Below are 15442 nucleotides of genomic sequence, written 5' to 3' on the forward strand. Positions count from 1 at the left end.
TCACAAGTTTTCCGAATAATTCGTGTTTTATAAGAGGCAATTTGGCACCCTTCTAACTCAATCGACGAATTTATTTAATGATCGTCTACTTCAATATTTTGTAGCTGTAAAGTGTTAATGTAGACATTATATCATCAAAACTATGAGCTCTCTGAACCCCTAAATTTTTATTTTTTGTCGCAGTTCGTGCTCCATTCTGCTGGGCCGATTTTCATGATTTCTTGCTGCTGTCGACAGGTAAAAGTCCCTAAGTGAGCCCATTCTAACGACGTAGCTTCACTCACGGCGCATAGTGGACCGAGTCGATATAGGAGAAGTTGGACAAAATTTGGAAACTTTAAAAGCTTATAACTCCGTCTATACAAATTTTTGAAGTTTTAATATTTGTTCCATTGGTTTCCTCGTGAAATTTTCTTCTGAAAGCACCCCTTAAAATTTAAAATGTGACGAAATAAACATAAAAATTTGCAGATTTAGTAAAAAATGTCATATCCGACCTCTCTGATTGAGTCGATTCACTGTGAGTGTGGGGGTGTGTGTGTGTGTGGGGGGGGGGGGCAAGAGGGCCTTTTCGTCTCGGGGTTGGACCGCGTATCGGCCAGGGGGCGTACCCCCTGGTAACTGATAACCATTGAATGCATCTAAACAAAAAAGTACGACATTTATTGCAATTGCATGATGGAAATCGCTTAGCTCATTTTTTTGAAATTTTGAGAAGATTTCATTGAAAATCAACTCTATGCATACGAGTTTTGGACTTTACTTTAAACGAAGAACACGCTAATGTAGAGAATTTTGAAGGTGAGAATGAGAATGCATGCGTTCAAATTTCGGCGATAAGCCTCAATAAATGTAATGAAAAATTAACTATAAGACATGATTTTCGTTTTCACATTTGAATATAGTTATGCCAGGGTGAAATAATTGAGAGTTTTCTTTTTCATCTGATGAGTTAATTCGATTTAATCTTTTTCTTAAAGTTTTCAGTTTTGAAGACATACTTTTTGACTAGGTACGAGACGATTTTTACTACAAAACTAAGGATTATAATAAAAGCTCCTAAGTACACAACAATTACGTCCAATAAGAGAAGTTGATACCAGGGCATTTTCGCTGCCAAAGGTTTCAAATGATGTGCGCCTTTATGGCGTGCTACATATTCTATCCAGTACAAAGCCGTTTCTAGTGATGACATGGGTTTGTCGGTGAAGATATTCGAAGCTTTCCTGATGTTTTCCTTGAACCTGTAAAGTTTAAACTCTTTTAATTCTTAGCAAAGTTAAAGAAATTATACTTAGTATTTTGGGCGATAATGGAAACAAGTTCTAAAAATTAAAAATTAAAGGTATTTTGCTTTAAATTCGTAGTTCCTTGCGTATTTTAGCAGTCTCAACATCTTCATTTGGTAGCTTGGAATTCGCCTTGTAATAAACACTCAGAACTGGCAATCCTCTGAAGCGCAACCCACGTTATTGGTAGAGATGACCCCTAAACTTTCCTCCATTGTTCTGAAATTTACCTTCCTTTAAATCATTGTGTAGTAATTGATAAGAACAAAGGATCATTAAGACCGTTTGAATTGACCATTGCACCGAGTAAAAGTCATTTTATGAACGAATAAATTCTGATGACTCAAGTCTCAGCATTCAAGCATTCAAGCATTCACCTCAGATGTATGCACTTTTTTCTCTTCCGTAGAACTCGAGAATTTCTTACAATTTCTCGTCAATTATAAGAACATTTTCACTGATTTAGTTTTTCTTTTCGTACATTTTTCCATGGTTAAAATTATCGCATCAAATTGTCCGTTTTCTGTCACGCACAATTTTTTTTTCCACTTATAAGATGTCACCCATCTACTTCGCTGTTAAAGCTCGAATTCTATACCGGCGCACAGTGGATCGAGTCAGTAGGAGAGGTCGGACAAGATGTGGAAACTTTAAACGCTTATGACTCCGTTTGTACAAAACTTTGAGGTTCTAAAAGTGGTTCCATTAGTTTCCTCGTAAAATTTTCTGCTAAAAGCACCCCTTGAAATTTAAAATTTACCGAAATAAACATTAAAAATTGCAGTTTTGGTTAAAAATTTCGTGTCCAACCTCTCTCATCGACTCGATTCATTGTGCGGCGCGGCGCCGCGCGTTTGATGCACCCGGCGTCAAACGTGACATTCAGAGCGCACATGCATGAAGCGCCTTCAATGCCTTGATACAACTATTACCACTTTATGGCTAGCCGTGTTGCCTGCACAAACAATGAAGGCGTTTTGATTTTTTGCCCCCACATCACATGTAGAAACTTTTTAGCTTTTGGAATTGGACGGGTCGTTATTATTTTATCTAAGTTGAATTAGGAGTTGCAACCCTTAAAGCTCGAGATTATGACACGCATTGTGAACCCTTATCAAGCACTAATCATTAGAACTCAATCGTTTTCATGAAAATACAGCAATTGCACCAAGCGACAAAATAAAAAACCAAGCATCGCAATACATACACTCTTAATAAAATTCCACATAGAACACGACATATTCATTAAAACGTGTCAAATTCAAAGTCCAAAGTGCGGGAAACTATTTTTTGCGAGTGAGAATTTTGAGTTGGTATGAACATCTCAATAAACTTTAATATCATTTACTGGTTGCAAAAACTGGTTGGAAAATTTCAATGTGCCCAACACTGCTAAAAACAATAATAATATCTATTCCCATATTGAAGATTTGCTCGATTCAATTTATCAACACCACTTTCGAGTCAAAGACTGCATGCATCTAAATTCATTGGACTCTAACGAACTCTTAATTATTGTAATTGCTTCCAACATTAAGTTGGAGTCTCAGTTGACTTGATCTAAAAGTCAATTGACTCTACTGATCTTCGATATGAAAACAGAATACTATCATTTTACACAATAAATGTGTTTCGCATGAGCTTGTCATGAGAGAACATGTCTTGAAATGCTTGCTGGTTCCTATCTTGTCTCGTCGACTATTCCGAACTTACCTAGAATCTCCTAAAACTGTAGTCATTGCCCAACGCAGTGATTGCTGGCTTAGATTTTTGTAAGTCACCCTCAGACCATAGCCAAAATACTCAGCATTGGCAAGATTAACGATTTGGTCTCCATAGAAGGGGATTCCAACGACGGGAACAGCATGTTTGATCGCCTCCATCATGCTTGACACACCTCCATGCGTAAGAAATAGGACACAGTTAGGGTGGGCTGTAAAAAAACAATAATTTAGAATGTTGCCCTAAAAAATGATTATAGTGTAAGGCCGATACAAATTTGAAGAATTTCATAACGATGCATAAGAATGCTTACCACTAAGATGGTGGTTCATAAAATACTACCATAAGAAGGGGGGGCTATGGCTGCGTTACATGGAAAGATCCGAGGTCGCGTTAAGTAACGATGACGATGTATTTTGACAGTGTTTGTCTCTCTTTTTTATTTCATAATATGATTTATTTTTCTGTTCTGCAAGTCATTTTATCAGCTTTTAATTCTTTTTTGTTTTTTTTTCTTTCCTCTTTTTATTATTCTCCATTTTCCTTCCAATTTTATGATCGCAATATTTTAGAATAACTCAATTCGCCTCTATTTCTTGCTCTCATTTTGGTGTCTTTCATTTTTCTCATAAGTATAATAATAAAATAATGGATGAAAACTGAGGATTGTCCGTGATTTTTCCTCAATCATTTCTCAGTTTCCCTGTACAGTGATAGGATGCCGAAGTAAATTTTGAAATGAGCATTACCTAAAACACTAGTTTGAGGAAACCAATCCTTTATGTGAACATTTTTCGGGATGTTCCATTCGGAAGCGTTCAAGTCTGCTTTCCACAGTATGGTTTGGTCCAACTCCTCAAATACTGATAAAAATGCGTGGATCGCCTCTCTCCGAAAATCGCTGGCTTTCAGTATGGACCCGAAACAAAAGAAAATTACTCCATTTTTGGCTGTGTCCATTATTGTTTTCAAATCCTGCGAAAAAAAGTAATGAGATAATATGAGACAATTAGGTAGTTAGAAAGGTGAATAATTTTATTGGAAAATTAACCCGGGATAACACAAAAAAATCTACCTCGTAAAAAAGTTAAAAAAAAAAAATTCATTTTTCAGTTTCAATCATGTTAGGATTGAGATTATTTAGTGCATTTATTCAATTAATCATTTCTTTTTTCCTCACAGCCAGTTGATTATATCGTCGTCAACATAGGTCAGCAGATTCTATATTCTAGTGAGTGATCAAAAATTGCCCTCGAAAGTATAAGTCTTTAATTCATGAACTTCATTGGTGCTCCTTTTGTAAATTCGCAAAAATTGCCTTCAAAATCATCGGTATGCAATTCTACAACGCTGATGTTCTAAAAGTTATCGTTCAATCTCATGAGGGGTTTCAAAACTCTAACCCCCAATCCCGAGCTTTCTCTGATGAGTGACAAGGGCGCAAAATCGCCTTCAAAATCATCGGTATGCAATTCCACGACGATGGTGTTCGAAAAGTTATCGGAAACTCCACCCAAGCCCAAGCTTTCTCTGACAAGGGCGCAAAATCGCCTTCAAAATAACGGGTATACAATCTTAAGACAGTCGTTTTAAAGATAGTTTTTGCTTAAATTCAAAGGTGCTATCGAAACTGAATCTGGGCTATCTTTATAGAGTTATACTTCACTGATGCATTGACATAACCGGCTTGAAAGCCATACCTAAATACTCCACGAGTACACATGCGACGGTCATATTCGCACACTCACGGCAATCCTTAGTTTAAAGTAACCATATTTTATTCGTTATCATGCACAAGAGAAAACTTTTATAGGTCAAGTAGGTAGGTAAACCTGATTTTTGGCACTAACACTTGAGGAGTCATACGTAAACGTGCTCGCACTTGAGATATATACCCTAATTCAGATTTTTTGCTTGTTTTCTTTCGCCATTTCTACTATAATATCGCGGAGCTCCTAAATTTTCGTTTTGCATCACAGTTCCCTCTACCATTTCACCGGGCCCATTTCTATGATTCTTGCGGCTTTTGACAGATCCCTATGTACGTAGATAAACCCACTCTATTCAGATTTTGTAAATATGACCCAGACTAATTTTGATAATCATCACAATATTCAAGTATTCTTTATTGTTTCTTTGGAAAGCTTGTAAACGTAATTTCAACCTCCTCCATCTTTCCTCTCTATAATGACCAGAAAATTCTGGATCAATTTGAAGCTGAAAATTTGGCTTGTTTCTCTTCGGGAAAGTAAAATATAGGTTGGAAATTTGGAGTCCGGAAATTTGAAACGCCGCAATGGAGCTACGTGCTTTCGCACTTAGGCCATCGATATCTCATGAGGTGACGACACTCACCTCGTCCAATGGCCCCGGTTCTTTGAGGTGTATTCCGGATATTTCGATGACGCTTGGAGGGTACACTTTAGCCCCATCCAAGGCAGTGTTGGCTGTGAGAAAAAATAAAGAGACGTTCCCAAGCATATCCGTGATGCGAGGAAGAGGTCCGGGAATATACTCGGCCAGTAAAGCGTCGTGATGTGGTAAGTACCAGTACTCCGTGTACAGCACTGTGGCTATGTGGAGTAGAGTGTTTTCTAGCCTTTGCATTAGGCTCATCGGCCCTCCATAAGGGAGATACTTTATGGACAGGTATGAGATTGCATTTGCAGCGCCGGAGTACCTGAAAATATAGGTGCATTTACCTTATGCACTGAAAAAAAAATCTCGGTGTATTTACTAAGAAAAGGGTAAAATTACCAAGAATTCAGGGTTCTATTTGATCCCATTTTTTTCTTGGTAAAATTACCATTTATGGAATTGGTAATTTTACCGAGAAATCTTAGTAAAATTATCGATATTATAGGTAATTTTACTGGTAATTTTACTGGACCCCGGTAAAAACGCCAATATTTTTTATCGACTGTGGTAGAATTACCGAGATAAAATGGCAAAGTTACCGGGAATTGATTACCAATAAAAGTGGTATTCTTACCTGAAAAAAAACAGTAAAAATACCGGTTTTTAGGTAAGCTTACCAGTCTGTCTTGGTAAAATTACCGATAATTGGTAAAAAAAGTGAGATGGTAAAGGTACCAACGGACCTTGGTAAAAACGCAGAGAATTTTTTTTCAGTGTGATGTTTGCAAGTCGAACCTACGGACAGACTTATGCAATTTTGGAAGCACAGTCAATCGTTTCTGGCTAAAAACCACACAAGTACCATTAGTCCTCTTAAGCAGATGGATGATATTTTTACGAATGATCTGGAAACAGTGGCAACTTAATGCAAAATGAAGTAGAAATGCGTGAAATTTATTTTCATTTTTCACACTTAATTAATTTTGAAGTATATCGCCAGGCCAAATTCATGCCCACAAACTATGACCCTACCTATATGAGACGTGAGATTTTAAAAAAGGACCAGATTTTAGAATCCAGTTTCTCCGCACTAACAAGCTAACACTAAGTATCGAATTCAAACATCGAAAACAATGATGTGCTGAGTGAACGAACATACGTCAAAAGTGCGTTTGGCGATCCCTAAATGATGACTTGTTGTTAGCTACCATCGCAGTCCTGCATCGCATCCTGGGCAAAACCTAATGCAAACTCAACTGCGAGAGCAGGTATGCTACAGAGAGAAATTTCAACAAAGAAGTTAGGTTAGTACGATACGCTAGTTCAAACTTGCTCCTGAACTGCCGTACTAAGAAAGAACGCCGTATGAACATTCGAGAGTTGCCAAATTTCCTTCGGTAAAATATTTACTTTTTGAGAAAGTTATTATTATTTACGACGTAGACGTATTAGACGTAGGGGACGCCCAGTGAGAGGTTGGCGACAGGGGGTGTTGAGTGAGATGAGGGAGTGTCAACTCCTTGATGACCTGTGGGAAGACCGAGCTTTGTGGCGATTAGGCGTCGTAAAGCGCCAAAGAGCGCTGTAAAAGCGACTCATATGTATGTATTATTATTTTTCCGAGAAATGTTCAAGAACTTCAGGTAAAATTGCGAGCAAAGTTACCTGAAAAATTGGAAGAATAAAATTGACAAATTTTCCCGAAAATTCGTGATTTACCAACGGAAATTTAGCAACGCCTGATGGCTCATACGGCGGTTTTCCTTAGCGTGGCAGCTAGTAGAGTACCTGTAGCAGCTAGTATAGCTCAGCTCTTCTATTTTTTTCGATGAGTTTATCATACCTGAGTATATCACCATCATAACCATAAGATGAGTAAGTGACGACAGGAGCATTAAAGATGTTGCCAAGAGCGACAAAAGCCTCGAATCCAAAGAAAAGCTCGGTGAAAATCAGGTCGAATTTGTTGTCGTTGCTGATTAAATCACGGAAGAGGGCCGATCGGAGAAGCTGCGGTACTTGCTGATCGGCGCGTCGTTTCCGCTCACCGAGTCTGAATATTGGATGTGGGGCTTCCGTGAAACGCTCCATCAAGTTTCCAAAAACTATTAAAAAATCCGAAAAGAAAATGTACCTACACTGGAAAAAAAACACATCGGATCTGGAGTCCAGACTCAGAAAAACATCGACAGTAAAAAATACTCTTGATTCAATCAGATTTAAGCTTAAATCAAGAACCAAGCCTCTTAATTTGAGCGGATTTCCTCTTGATTTAAGCTTAAATCTGATTGAATCAAGAGCCCTTTTTTCGTGTCAATGTTTTCAAGAGTCTGCACTCTAGATCCAATGTGTTTTTTTCCGAGTGTAATCTGCCGTGCTAAGGAAGAACGCTGAATGAGTCTTCAGACGTTGCCAAATTTCCTTCGATAAAAACCGAATGTACAGAGAAAACTTTGAAAAATTTTTTCCAAAATTTTCGTACAATTTTGTACGCAATGTATGATCTTAAATATCTAAAAATTTCAAAGAAAATGTGCATGGATGTCGTCAAAAATACATGTTCTATCAAGGAAAATTTGGCAACTCTCGAATGTTCGTATATACGACGTTCTTCCATAGCGAGTCAGTATTGTCTTCTAAATTTAAATTTTCCGATACCGGATGTTACACTTTTTTAATACCTAGAACAGGTTCATAAGCTTCCACCTCCTTTTTTTCCTATTTTTTATTTTGTTTTGTCCCCTTCTTTCCCCCGTTTTTCGCTCTCGGGTGGGGGAGGAGGACTTCAGCTCCTCAAACCGCACTTCCCCTGCCACGTGCCCGCTCAGAGTTGCTCATTTTTTCCAACTTCCAATTTCTCTGAGCTTCCCTGGTGAGGACTCCTCATTTTCTCAACAGTTCCGAATTATGAAGAAACCAGGCCTTGTCCACACGAACGCGGTTCGCGGAACTCAGTTCGAGGAACTTGTTCCCGGAACAAGTTTTTTTGCTTGGACTGAAACTTATTCCTCCAAAAACCTGGAATTTCCCCCTTGGCTCCGAGCCTTCTAAATATGTTCCTTTTGATGTAAATTTGCTTGTTTTATGTTTTCACGTCCTTTACATATCGACGTGAAACTACCAAACCACTATCTCGTTTGCACGACGTCGCCGACTTCCTGTCATACTTGTATTTTTTAATGAAAAACTACTTAACGTCCAGTCTTGAAAGTTCTGTGATTTTTCCACTCGTGCGGAAAAATTCTGTGAAAAATTCAGGAATGATATTGGATTTGGTCTACTCAAAAAATAAAATCGAACGTAGAATTTTTAAACACGCAAACGAGATACGTGGTTTGGTAGTATTCACCGTCCGATATGATCTTGACATTTATTTTTGTTACTTTTGGGCGTCATAATATTCTATTATATTGCCAATACTTGTATAGTTTTTATTGAAGTTCCGTTTCCAGTTCGGACGAACCCGTGTGGACAGCATGCTTTCCGTTTCAAGGAATAAGTTCCGGGAACTGAGCAAGTTCGAGGAATAAGTTCCGGGAACTGAGCAAGTTCGAGGAATAAGTTCCGCGAACTGCGCTCGTGTGGACAAAGCCTAATAAAACCGAAAATAACCTTATGATCCGCAAAATAAGTAAAAGCAAAGAACGAAATAATGGCACCGCATTTCTGTGATATTTCCCAATAGATAGCCTTTCAGCCTTTTAGCACAGTATCAAAATTAGATTGGTTTAAAAGTACGCCTCAATCGCAGAAAAATGTGGAGCAAAAGCCTCAATAAAGAAGATCAACATTGAAATATCAGTAGAGCCTTAAAAGCGTACTCGATTTCAAGTGTCGTAGCAAGCTTATAAATCCCAGTAGATATCTCTCAAATCTCCGTAACAATTACCTAAAATCACCCAAGTAGCATTTTCCTACAGAAAAATCGCAATATCATGACATTAATTTGCGATTTTTTTACAATAAAACCGCTAGGATCATCAACATCTGAGCGATTTGCCTCGATCTTGTCGCTATTTCATATCTATGAAATTACGTTCGATAAAATTAAAATTTCATCCAAATTTATTCCGACTTTTTGTTCGATAATATTGCGATAATTCGGCGTCGATAAAATCGCGATACATTTTCCGATCACATCGCAACTTATCGTGATTGCTGTTAATTGGGCAGTATCAATGTGCCCTTCCATTTTCCACAAGAGCAGTGCGTCACTTACAGTAAGCAGGGCTAGTTTCTGGAGCTAGGAAGAAATGTCGAACGTTTCCAGTCCCATTTTTGGTCGGATACGGACTCATAACCGTCACGTTGTGACCACGCAGTCCTAAAGAATGAATGATATGCTCGACTTGGACATAGTGACTCCAAATTGGATTTGGCAAAAATACGAGAATGTTATACGTGGTGCAACCTCGAAGCATGCACAAAGCTGACAATAAAATAGTGACCTTCATATCTAGAACAGAAATTAAATTTTACAATGAGTAAAGATGGAATGTAGACGATTAATCGCCCCCTCCCCCCTTCCCGATCGTCCTAAAAAAAGGAGGAAGAAAAAGGGTAGGAAGGGTAGAAATGGAAGGAATGGACCCTCCAAATGAAGAAACTAGGGGAGCGAGAAAGTAAAAGAGCGTCTGTACTTGGTAATTGGACTATATTTTGCAATTAGGAACTATTCTAGTGCTGCTCAGAAACAACGTATAAAGCATTAGTTTCCCAACGCACATAAGTGTTTTCACAGATGAGCCAAAAATCTAAGTTCCGAATTGCAAAATGCAGTCCAATTATTCGTGACAAAATTGACTCAACTGGATGTTAGATGCTTTAAAATTTCTACAACTTTTTGGGGGAAGCCCTACAAACCCCCTCCCCTCCCCCCTTCGAAGTATCTAGATCCGCCGATGCGGTTATTCAACTCAACTTCAGAGCTCACAATCAGTGCAGGTTAATCAACTCTGAGATCCGAGTGATGCGGGATAACAGTTGAATCCAGGCAACTTGTGACATTTACAAGTGTATGTTCAACCATAAACTAGATTCTCATTCCAGAAGAAAGTCTGAATTGTTTTAGCGATTAGCAATTTGCATTTTGCCCACGGTGCATCTTGAAGGTTTCGTTTAAATTATCATTTAATTTAAATAAATTCATTACAATTTATCAATTAATTTACATTACACCTTTACGTTTGGCGGTTTAAAATTTTAAGGCTTTTAATTGAAACGCAAAGTTTCAGAGATTGTAGAAACCTCGAATGTTGGTAGCCAAAGTGCAGAACCACTTACCATTGCGATGTATCGATTGTTATGCCATTTAAACCTATGGTAAAGAATCGATTATTGAAGTGTTCGCTGCGAACACCCTGTTTATCGATCCTTTTCCATAGGTTTAAATGGCATAACAATCGATATATCGCAAACGCCACGCCACTGCTCCATTTGTGCCGTCGCGGATGATTTCCTGCCATACTTCATTAAGTTCTCTTCGGAACAATGGACAACTTAATTTCTTGGAAACTTCAATAATTTTTATTCTCCGTCGGCAGAATATTTTGTACAGATGTAAGCTATAAAAAGCGTCTTGTTTTTCTTCGAAAAAAAAAAAAAAAAATAGGAGGAGAAATTTTGAAACACCGCGATGAAGATACGTGGTTTCGCAATTTGGCCTGCGATCTGAGGGATCGAAATCGTACCGGACGAGGTACATACCTAATTAATGTTATAATTTCGTCGTTAAAATCGACTTACCTAATTTGAATATTATTTTTTCCCCACAAGTGCATCAGTAGGTGAATCAGTAATTTAGATAAATAACGATGGAATACCTCACAGTATGTACACATTATTAAGAATACGTTATTTTGACACTTTACAAAATTTATTTTAGGCAACAGAAAACGTCTATGTATGCATCCCCTCCGTTTGATGAGGTATGCAATACGCGCTGCTTCGTGTTGCAAAAAAGGTATCAGAAATTTTGATGATTGTGAAACAGAAGAAACGAGTTTCATGGTTTGCGACGATGCAGATTTCTCGTTATTCATTTAATTTTATTTTACAGCTAGGCGCATTTATGGAAACGGAATGTTTTCACTGCCGTGCTAAAAAAAAAAAAAAAAAAAAAAAAAAAAAAAAAAAAAAAACTCCGTACGAACGTTCGAGAGTTGCCAAATTTCCTTCAATGGAATTTCTATTCTTGAGGAGAGTTATAAACATTTTCTCTTGAAATTTTCAGATTATTTAGATTCAATTACGAAGACACGTCTTCGCAACATTGAACGTAAAATATCCATGAGTTTCCCTGAAAATTCGTATTTAATGAAAGGAAATTTGGCAACTGTCAAAGGTTCATTCGGCGTTTTTCCTTGACACGGTAGTTTATACGTTGTGTGATTTTGATAGAACCTTTAGGAAACAGCAGGCATTTTCTGTCATTAGAGTGGATAATGAGTGAAATTAAAAATTACCTCGCATTAAATCGGCGACAGATGAAACTGAAACACAGTGAACCGGCAAACCAATCGCGGATGGGTATAATTTGTCGTAGTACGATGCACATGTAGATAGGACTAGAGGACTTTGTAAGTACCCAACAGTGTTGCCAACGTCGTAGGATTCTTCCCAGTAATCTCCATGAGTGAATAAAATATTCCGAATTGTATTAGGAGATTCGGCAATGGACACAAAACAAGTTTCGCTCCTATCTAGGACGACAGTTGCAGCACGCGTGTTACGAGGCTCCACCTACAGTCCTACCCGTAAGAGTCCGATAGTTCGACTGCCTTGTTGAGCTGTGGTCGTCACGCAGATGGACGCATGATGGGATGTGATTGAGGAGGACTTGGCAACAGCGGTCCACGTGTTATTTCAAATTTCGCGGGCTTTCTATACCAATTTGAGATTCCACAGGGCGCGCCCGAAGTCTGGGTTCGCAAAACAGCGGTTCGACGACTGCCCCCCCCCCCCCCCCCCCCTCTTTTTCGTTCTACAGCTTTTATCCGAGTCGTTCAGGGTTGCACGGGGTGAAATGAAAAATATGAAATATGAAAATTTCCGTAAAATATTTCATGAAATTTCACGAAATTGTGAAAAATATGAAACATATGAAAGACATTTTCAGGGGCTGGGTATGCAACAAGCACAAAAAAACACTAAAAAAGAAAAAAACGAGTCGCCTTTCATTTAATTATGCATTTAATCTCAAAAAATATATTTATTTTTATATTTTTCGGAAATTTCATGAAACATTTCACATGAAATTTCGAGATTTTATTTTTCATGAAAAATTGCAACCTTGGAGGCGTTTTGAAACATCAATAGATCGTATTCGACAGTGGTTCGATGTATCGTTTGGTTCAAAACAATAGAACATAACCTAAGACAAACATTTTAGGATTTACCTAATTCAGAAAAGCTGAAAATGAGAAAATTCCTGACAATTTCACTTTTCATTGCCATTAATTGGCACTCGAGAAAATAAAAATTCGACCACATAAGACCCGTTACCTCAGATTTCCAAATTGACTTTTGAGGCTGCGGTTACATATTGAAACAATCGATATCAATATAATCTCACCTGAGTGATCTGTCGAATACGATCTAAAACCATCAAGTGAACGTGCCGGTTAGGGAAGGGAGTATGGGAAGCGTTCACTCGTGTTGGGCACATTTTTTGCGAAAGCCCTGTCATCACTAATAAACAAGAGTTCAGTTCCGTAAACCAATCCCTGTTTGGACAAGGCCTTCCACTTATAAAAAACGAACAAAATAATTATGAAAGAACAAACATAAATGTGGTTAAAAATTTTAACTTCCACCGCCGCGCCGACCGCACTGTTTGGCGCAATGCGTGAAGTATTCACGCAGTCTTGTAGGCGCTATGCGTTTCACGCCGACCGCTGCGCTGCGCTGCGCTGCTGACCGCAGTGTCTTTGACGCAATGCGTGAAGTATTCATGCAGTCTTGTAGGCGCTATGCGTTTTATGCCGACCGCTCCGTTCCAGGTCAAATTGCGTGTTTGGTTTCTCTCTTAACTCGACTAATTAAAGGTGTTGTCAGTTGTCTCTTGTATCATCGAAAGACGACAAAATTAGAAATTACTGTACTTTTACTCTCAGGAAATGAGAGATTTTGTCGCCTTTTCTCGTTTGTAATTTATTTTCTGAATCCGATTTTTCTCTCTCTTTTTTGATACCTACATTCAAAACAATTGCAAAATTTGCCGCCATGGGCCGCGGCCCATGTGGCCATCCCCTTAATCCGGCCCTCGCATTTATCGCTCCATAAGCTGCAAATCAACCAATGCAAACGATTTATCGAACCTGCTCGTAGTTGGGCATTTCCTCGACCGGGGGTGGCTACCGCCACTCTTGATAGCTATGGCCCAGTCAAATTTCGCCTCCGATGTTGCTGCATAGGCAACAAACCTACCAGAGAGCACGAATGGTTATCTCTTCGAATAAGACGCACTTATCTCTCTCTACGAGCTTTGACTAAGCATGGCTGCAGCTAGCTGTAAGCTGTTCATTCCCTCAGCAACTTCTGGAGAATAGAGAATTTGCAGGTGTCTGATATTTGATGAATTTCGTATTTAAGTGGAGACTACCGAGTGAACTTATCACTAGGCGAAGCATTTCCTCACTTTTAAATCTATTTTATATTAACTTGTTTTGCTTACTTTTTATTCTTCGGTCGCCTGATTTTCCGTGTTTCTAAGATGAGGATGATCATTTCGGACCTTTCCGGTCCATCCTCACATCAAACTTGGCACACTCGCGAAATTGCGAACTTGCCGAAAAATAAAAAATAAAAATTAAATAAAAGTATCTGTTATCGAGCTATCAGCGCGAGCTTATCCCGCAAGTTTGAGCGAAGTGATAAGCGTGCGCTGATAACGCAATAACACATACTTTTATTTAATTTTTATTTTTTATTTTTCGAGAAGTTCGCAATTTCGCGAGTGTGCCAAGTGTGACCTGAGGATGGACCGGAAAGGTCCGAAATGATCATCCTCATCTTAAAAACACAAAAAATCAGGACCGAAGAATAAAGAGTGAGCAAAACAAGTTAACGTATTCACTTGATACAGAAATGAACTCAGCCAACTATTTTTATATTATTTCCCTTGTCAGAAAAAAATTATAAAAAATACTGTGAAATCAGCTCTTTAAGCACTTCCAGATGAAGCGATAATAAATATGCATGCAAATTCTCCATTTACAGTTTCATTTTATTTGAATTTTAGCGATGGTAATATGCCTCAATTTTAACAAATTATGATCTTGAGTGAATCGTTCGACTTGAACTACCTACTTTAGCAAATTAAGAATTATTTTCGTCTTTTTTTCGTTCAAAATAAATCCTTTTGTGTGGATCTCATGTTAAACTGCAAGCTACGTTTTTCACATCAGTAACTTCTTTGAGCTTCATCTCTACACGAATTCTTACAAGTGACGTTTCTTTGATTTTACGAGCATATTCACAGACCTTAACAGCATTGCCTCGCTGTGCTAACCTGTAGTAATGTGCCATTCTTGAGGTTCTAATCGGATTATTTTATGTATAAATACTTTAATCAGTCAAACAAACAAAATCGCAATCTAAATATTCTGGCAGAATTGCAAATTTTTATTGAAAGTTTGAGTCGGCAGTTTTTACTGTGTTCCTTTTTTCTTTTTAGTCTTGGATCAAATTATTCTGATAGATTATTTGGCTTAATGGTTTTGAAAAGGTACCAAGAAAAATGAATATTATTTTGGAAACATTGAAATGATCATTATCTGCGTAAAGTTGCCCAAAAGCTAACCTGGGCCATATTTTCAAAATCTGAATAGAGCGAGCTTGTCTAGAGACAATTACCTATCGATGGCCGCAAAAATCATGAAAATCGGCCTGGCAGAACGCTAGAACTAACAGTTACCAGGAATGAAAATTTAGGAGGCTTGAGAGCTTACAGTATAGATTTGAAACTTTTTGACAGTGAAACTGTAGAATTTTGTTCCTCATTTGCCCTGTTCCAAAATTTCCACCCTCCTTTAATTGCTCCAAAATGGAAAAAACCAACACTATTCCTTTGA

General features: G+C 38.2%; 1 protein-coding gene across 2 annotated transcripts; it reads right to left on the bottom strand.

Annotated features, from left to right (window-relative positions):
* Nucleotides 1–818: 818 nt before the first annotated feature.
* LOC109032412 (UDP-glucosyltransferase 2) lies at nt 819–12143 on the bottom strand. 2 transcript variants are annotated; one of them, XM_019044531.2, is made up of 7 exons: nt 11834–12143; nt 9589–9825; nt 7213–7474; nt 5367–5691; nt 3761–3986; nt 3003–3222; nt 819–1244 (listed from the first exon to the last, which is right to left on the bottom strand). In XM_019044531.2, the coding sequence occupies exons 1-7, from the start codon at nt 11838–11840 to the stop codon at nt 953–955; spliced, it is 1569 nt and encodes a 522-aa protein (XP_018900076.2). In that variant the 5' UTR covers nt 11841–12143; the 3' UTR covers nt 819–952. The 2 variants fall into 2 exon arrangements, with proteins under 2 accessions (XP_018900076.2, XP_018900077.2); XM_019044532.2 differs by lacking the exon at nt 9589–9825.
* Nucleotides 12144–15442: the final 3299 nt, after the last annotated feature.

Source organism: Bemisia tabaci, chromosome 10 (assembly GCF_918797505.1).
Source record: "Bemisia tabaci chromosome 10, PGI_BMITA_v3".
Taxonomy (NCBI): Eukaryota; Metazoa; Arthropoda; class Insecta; order Hemiptera; family Aleyrodidae; genus Bemisia; species Bemisia tabaci.

What these genes read in the sequence shown, in the direction of transcription:
- LOC109032412 (XM_019044531.2), bottom strand. An exon ending in AGAAACTAGCCCTGCTTACT is followed by an intron (nt 7,475 to 9,588) that starts GTAAGTGACGCA and finishes ATTTTTTAATAG; the next exon opens with TTTTTGGAAACTTGATGGAG. An exon ending in ACAGTTTTAGGAGATTCTAG is followed by an intron (nt 1,245 to 3,002) that starts GTAAGTTCGGAA and finishes TAAACTTTACAG; the next exon opens with GTTCAAGGAAAACATCAGGA.